The sequence below is a fragment of the Pteropus medius genome, unplaced genomic scaffold (genome assembly GCF_902729225.1).
Source record: "Pteropus medius unplaced genomic scaffold, Ma_sr-lr_union100, whole genome shotgun sequence".
In the NCBI taxonomy this organism is placed as follows: Eukaryota; Metazoa; Chordata; class Mammalia; order Chiroptera; family Pteropodidae; genus Pteropus; species Pteropus medius.
In genome coordinates, this window is record NW_024354501.1 from 1,886,048 (window position 1) to 1,891,856 (window position 5,809).

Sequence of the window (5,809 nt, forward strand, 5' to 3'; positions counted from 1 at the left end):
GGCTGGGGGCTCGGGGGGCGGCGGCAGCGGCTCTGGCCGTGGGGGAGGGTGTGGCCCCATCTCGGGGGCCCTGGCCTGGCCCCTGGGGACTGCTGTGTCCTGGGGCCGTGCACGTCCTCGGCACATTCGCCTTCCGTGGGCCCCGCGGGGCTCGGGGCCGGCTCTTCCCCCCGGAGCGAGGTGGGGGCCGGTGGCTGCCGGGCGGAAGGGGCAGCGAGGGGACATCGGCCTGCTGGGCGGCTTGTTTCCCGAGACGGGAAGCTCGGTTTTCCGGGAGCTGCTTTCTCGCGGCTCCGGGCCTGGCGCCTACCGGGAGCCCGCTGGGTGGAGGGTCCCCTGGGGCCTGGAAGTATTTCCGCCCCTTCAGTCCCGGGGGAATGGACGGTGTTCACAGAGGCGTGAAGGCAGGACGGGTGTGAGTCCTTCCACACTCACACTCACACCCACACTCACGCTCAGGCCTAGGGCTGGGGGCCGGGCCCGCCGGAAGTGACTCTGGGCCTGGGGCGGGCGTCCGGTCGGGTGACTTCTGAGGGACGGTCCCCGCTGGGTGACAGGGGCTGGTGGCCGGGACAACAGCCGCACGGAGGGCCGAGCACGCTCCCCCAGAACCCTCACCGGGCCGGGGGTGCCCCCGCGGTCAGAGTCCCTGGGAGCCAGGAGTGGGCCAGGCCCCGAAGGCCGACGGGGCCCGAGGCGCCCTGGCCCCCTGAGCCCCCAGCCCGGGCACTCGCTCCCCCCAGGAAGGGCTGCGTGCTCCTTTGTCCTTGTCCCCAGGATGCAAACACAGCTCGCCGTTTCCGAGGCAGCCTGTGCGCCTCAGGCCCAGTGGGCAAATGCAGCCGCTCACGGGTCTGATCTCACCGCCACCGTCCCCACTGCCGTCAGCTCGAGCTGAGGGGCAGCCGAGCAGTTGACCTTGTGTGAAACCTCGCAGAGCCCTGGGCGGCCAGGCAGCAGCCTGCAGCCAGGAGACGCCTCCTGTGTCCCCAGCCTTGGGGACGACCCGCCCATTCTTCCTTCCCTCTGAAGGCTGGCACTTTACCCCGAAAGCCCCAGTGACTGTCACATCCAGCCGGCTTCGGGGCTGTGCTCGGCGGGCTGCTGGGGGTGGGGCGGGGCCGAGTGCTCATTTCTCTCCTCGGCAGATCCACATGAAGACCATGCCCGCCGCCATGTTCAGGCTCCTCACCGGCCAGGAGACCCCACTGTACATCTAGGCCCGTCACGCGCCCGAGGACGCCGCCCCCGCACGTGGACACGGGGCGCGTCCTTGTCGGAGGAGAGTCACAGGAGCCGAACTCTGTGGGACCCGCGTGTGCCGTGGCCGGGGCCGTGCGCCCGCTGTGACTGCCGGGGTGGCCTGTGTCCCCATGCCGAGGGCGTGGCGGGTCCCCGAGGACGGTGGCAGCGGGGCGAGGCGGCCACCCCGGGGGCCCAGGCGGCTGGCGTGGGCGCCGGCTCAGGATGTCGTGATCGAGGTGTGGGGACGTGCGGCTGCTCACCGAGAAGGGACGATGCGGGTCACACCGCTGCTTGACTTCTGGTGTGACAGGCCGCTCCTCGGACCGGGGGCCTCCAGGTGGCCCGTGACCACACCTGCTGCCATCCTCCCCGCCCCCTGGTCGCCTGGACCTGCCTGGGCCCCCCGCGTGGGGCCTGCCCGCTCCTGCCCGGACCGCACAGCGGCACGGGTGCCGTCCACACGCGGCCCCACGCCGCGACACCGCCAAGGCCTGGCCCCAGGCGCCGGAGCGTGTGCGGATCAGCGCAGCGTGCTCCAGTCCGGCCCCGCACAGGTCCACGCGACGGGCGTTACTTCGTCTGGAAGTCCCTTTTTCCGGCCCAGGCCCCGAAGAATACACTGTGACTTAAGAAGCCTTACCACGCAGTAACTAGGCGCTAGGGTTGCCGTGTCAAGGGTGACGTGTGTTGCATGCAGCCGGCCTTAGGAAGACACGCTAATATCACTAATAAACCTGGCGTCGTGACAGAGGCTGCCGTGTGGCCGGTTTGTGACGGCAGCAGGCACCTGACGTCCCCTGCACACCTGACGCGGGCTCGAGGGGGCGAGCGGTGGCCGCAGGCCTGCTCGGCGTGCTCTCTGGGTCCGCGGCCTCCGCAGCTCCGCCCCGGGGGTTAGGCCAGTCTGGCCCTGCCGGGGCTGGAGGGTCCGCGGCGGTGACACGTCACCGGGCCCACCCCGCATGCTCCATCCGCTGTCCCAGTGGGGAGCCGGGCTGTCGACAGCGTGGGAGGGAGCTTTAAATTTAAATGACCTCTAGGGACACGTGTCTGTGCGGCGTGTGAGTGCGTGTGTGCGTGTCGATCGGAAAGGTGGCCCCCCTTCCTAGCCCCGCCTCCTGGCCCGTGGGGACCCCTGCAGCCTGTCTCCAGAACAGGACTTGCCCGGATACCCCTCGCTCCCATTTGGGTGGCCCCGGTGTGGGGAGGCAGCTGCGGTGATCATGGGCTTCAGCGGGGAGGCCCGGGGCGTGTCCCAGCACGTGAGCCCGACCGTGACCGTGGCCGAGTGGACCCTTCTCTCGCCCACCCACGAGCAGTCTGCCCTCCCCACCGTGAGCCAGTGACAGGCACTTCACGGCTCTTGGGGGTGGCCCCCACCCTTGGGTTATGAGAAGCAATGTCACATGCGTCAAAGCTGCAGGGAAGTGGCCTCGGCTTGGGAGACTCAGAGGGTACGTCCCTGTCGTACCCAAGACGAGGCTGGTGAGCTGGCTCCGGAGAGAAAATCTATGGTTAACAAATGACATGCGGCGGGGGCGGGGGGGCGGGGTTGAGGGAGAGTGGCACCAAGTGACATGCATAAGAAACCCAAACTGAGCAAAGCTTTGAGCCAGGGCCCTGCACTCCCACACACACACACCCAGGAGCCACAGACGTGGCACGCGGAGGGGCGCCCGTGTCCCAGCGCCTGCCCCCACCCCCACACGCCGCACGACCTCCAGGGGACACTGGGCAGCACAGCTGGGTGGCACGGGCACGTCACGCTGCCTCGGGCCCAGGCCGAGCCCTCCCTCGGGGTCCGAGTCCCCAGCAGGGCAGACGCCGGGCTCTCCCTGCCGTCTGTCCCAGTTGAGCCTCGGAGACGCAGAGGCCAGAAATAGTTTTTATTAAAACTGCTCGTTATGAAAACACCTTGCGGTACGCGAAGTAAAGGCGACCTTCGGAGCTACACAAACGGGCCTCCTGTGGCCCGAAACGATTCCCCGTAGAGTCTGCGTTCCAGCCGCGCCTGCGACGCGGTGCCCGCCCGAAACCCGCCTCCCGTGACGGCCTCGTTACAGCGTTTCCTGTGCACGTCGTCGCCAGCTCCGGGGGCCACGTCCTCGCGAAGGGTGGCTCCCCGCTCCAGCTCGCTCACCTCAGCACCCTCGCGGCCCCCAGGCGGGGTCAAATGGCAGTGTCCACGCAGGCTCCGGCCTCCGGCCCCAGGCCGGCCCCCTCTGGGTCCCGGGGTGGGCACCCAGGACCCGGGTCCCGGCGTGACCTGCCGGGGAGGAGAGCCGAGCCGGGAGAAGGGTCCCCTTCAGGCTCCCGGGTGGGCGGCTGGGGAGGCCCAGGGGACGAGACGCTCCCGCGTGGCCTTGGACTCGGGGCGCCTGCTGCTGGGGCCCCCGGTGCCCCCAAACAGAGCAGGGGCGAGTGGGGTCTCCGACCCACCGCTCTCTTCCTGGGCCCTTTCCCGGAAGCCTGGGCCACCTGGAGTTCCAGCCGGTCCCTCGCCCGCGAGAGGGCGTGGCTACGACAGCAGGTGCCCGGCGTGGGCGGGGCCCGGCGTGGGCGGGGCCGGGCCTCGGTGGCGGGAGAGAGAAGCAAGGGACGCCCGGCACCAGGCCGCTCGCCCTGGATGCACAATAGGAACACGGTACCCGCACCCCCCGGGGGGCGCCTCCCGCCAGGTGCACACGCAGCTGTGAGGGCGGCGACTATGGGAGCCCCAAGCCCAGCGCAGGCCCCTCGGCCCCACCCCGGCCGGACCCCGCAGCCCGCTGAGCTCCGCCCGCACGCCGTCGGCCGGTCATGCTCTGCGGTGGCTCCCGGCGTGGCCCTTGGGTGCGTCATCAGCTAACCTGGCCTGCAAGGGGCTTTATCTGGGGCCTTCAAAAGCCCTCAGTTGAGACAAATTAGTGTATTTCCCACTTTACTGTGGGAATAAAGTGCTCGTTACTTCACCTCTAGTGTGCCTGCGGGGTCCGTGCGGGTGTTGTCAGGCGTGATTGCCATCACCTGGGAGCAACCAGGGCCACCGCAGCCACCATGCCCGTGGCTCCCTCTTCCACAGCCCTCCTGGGCCGGTGGCCTTCTCAGCATCCAGACACACGCACACGCACGCACGCACAGGCACGCACACACATACACACGTGCACCCATGCACATGCATGCACACGCATGCACACACGTGCACACGTGCACCCATGCGCACACACATGCACATGTGCACCTACACACCTGCGCACGCGTGCACGCACGCACACGCATGCACACACGTGCGAACGCACGCACACACACATGCACAAGGGCGCACCCGCATACACGCACATGCACACACACATGCGCGGACACACAAACACACACACATGCGTGAACACACAGAAATGTGCACTCATGCACAAGCACACATGCACACGTACACACACACGCACACACACCGGCCGCAGTGGGCGCAGGGCAGAGGACGGCACGTGACCCCGGGGCCCCAGGGCCCCGAGCAGCAGTGACGCCCATCGGTCCAACCCCGCACCCCCCGGCCAGGCCACGGACTCTGGGCTGCCTCGTCCAGTCAAGGGCCACTAGCCAGTGACAGTCCCGGGGCCGGGGCTGCTGCTGGAGAGGGCGCAGGCACAGGCGTCCCCACGGTGACAAAGCCCTCGAGGAGACGGCTGCTCCACGGCCATCGTTGGCAAGTAGCTGCCGCCGATGGCGCCGAAACATGAGGGGCTGGGCCCCGAGGAAGCCGGCAGTGCCCCAGCTGACACCCAGAGCTGGCTGAGCCCGCCTGCTCTGGGCACCCACGAAAAGCAGCGCTTTACAGCCTGCGTCCCCAACGGCTGGAGAAGGGACTACTCCCCAGACCTCCGCCCCCCGAGGCCAGCCTGGGAGGGCGGGCACAGGTAAGATCCCCGAGGGGCTCGTCACAGGCCCTCGCTGTGGGGGATCAAATGACCAAATAAAATACCGATCAAACAATCGAATAGCAGTGTCTGCTCCGCAGATGAACCAGGTGGAGCCGGCGGACGGGAGCCGGAGGGAAAGGGAGGGAGGCACGAGGTGGGGTCCCCCGAAGCCCCTGCCACACCCGCCTGCTTCCCAGCCACCGTGGGGTCCCCCCGTTGGACACTGGCATGAGAGCCCGGAGCCCTGCGGGCAGGAAGTTCGGGCCGGGCTGCCCTCTGCGAGAATTAACAAGCTTCTTTAAGGTCACGTGACGAGTGTGACAGAAACCACGTGAGAAGACAGCCTCGTGGCTTGACGTCCCCTCCACCCGCCAACACTGAACCGGCGCGGGGCGGGGAGGATCCTGGTTTTCCTGGCTCCGATTCGGAAGCTACCCGGTGTTTTCGGGTACGTGACAATCAGCTGTCACCACTCCTGTATTTGCTGGTTGGTTCAAGGTGCTACAAGCCAGAGCTCACGGTGGACGTGAGTCCTATTCGGTATTCCTGGACTGCGTAGGAAGTGTCACCCCAAGTAAATGATGACGGGATTCCCTAAGAGAGGGGACGGGAGCCCTCCCCCCACCCCGCCCCACCGCCTGGGCCGCCCCGAGGTACCCTGGGCTGCAGGC

The 5,809-nt window shown here is 68.2% G+C and overlaps 1 protein-coding gene across 8 annotated transcripts in view; it reads left to right on the top strand.

Annotated features, from left to right (window-relative positions):
- Positions 1-1,996, top strand: part of APBA2 (amyloid beta precursor protein binding family A member 2) — a 121,439-nt gene extending 119,443 nt beyond the window's left edge. For all 8 annotated transcript variants that reach the window (XM_039853441.1, XM_039853447.1, XM_039853446.1 and 5 more), the window contains one exon: positions 1,149-1,996. In XM_039853441.1, coding sequence (XP_039709375.1) covers positions 1,149-1,220 — 72 coding nt within the window. In that variant the 3' untranslated portion in view covers positions 1,221-1,996. The remainder of the gene's footprint in view (positions 1-1,148) is intronic.
- The last annotated feature ends 3,813 nt before the right edge of the window (positions 1,997-5,809 follow it).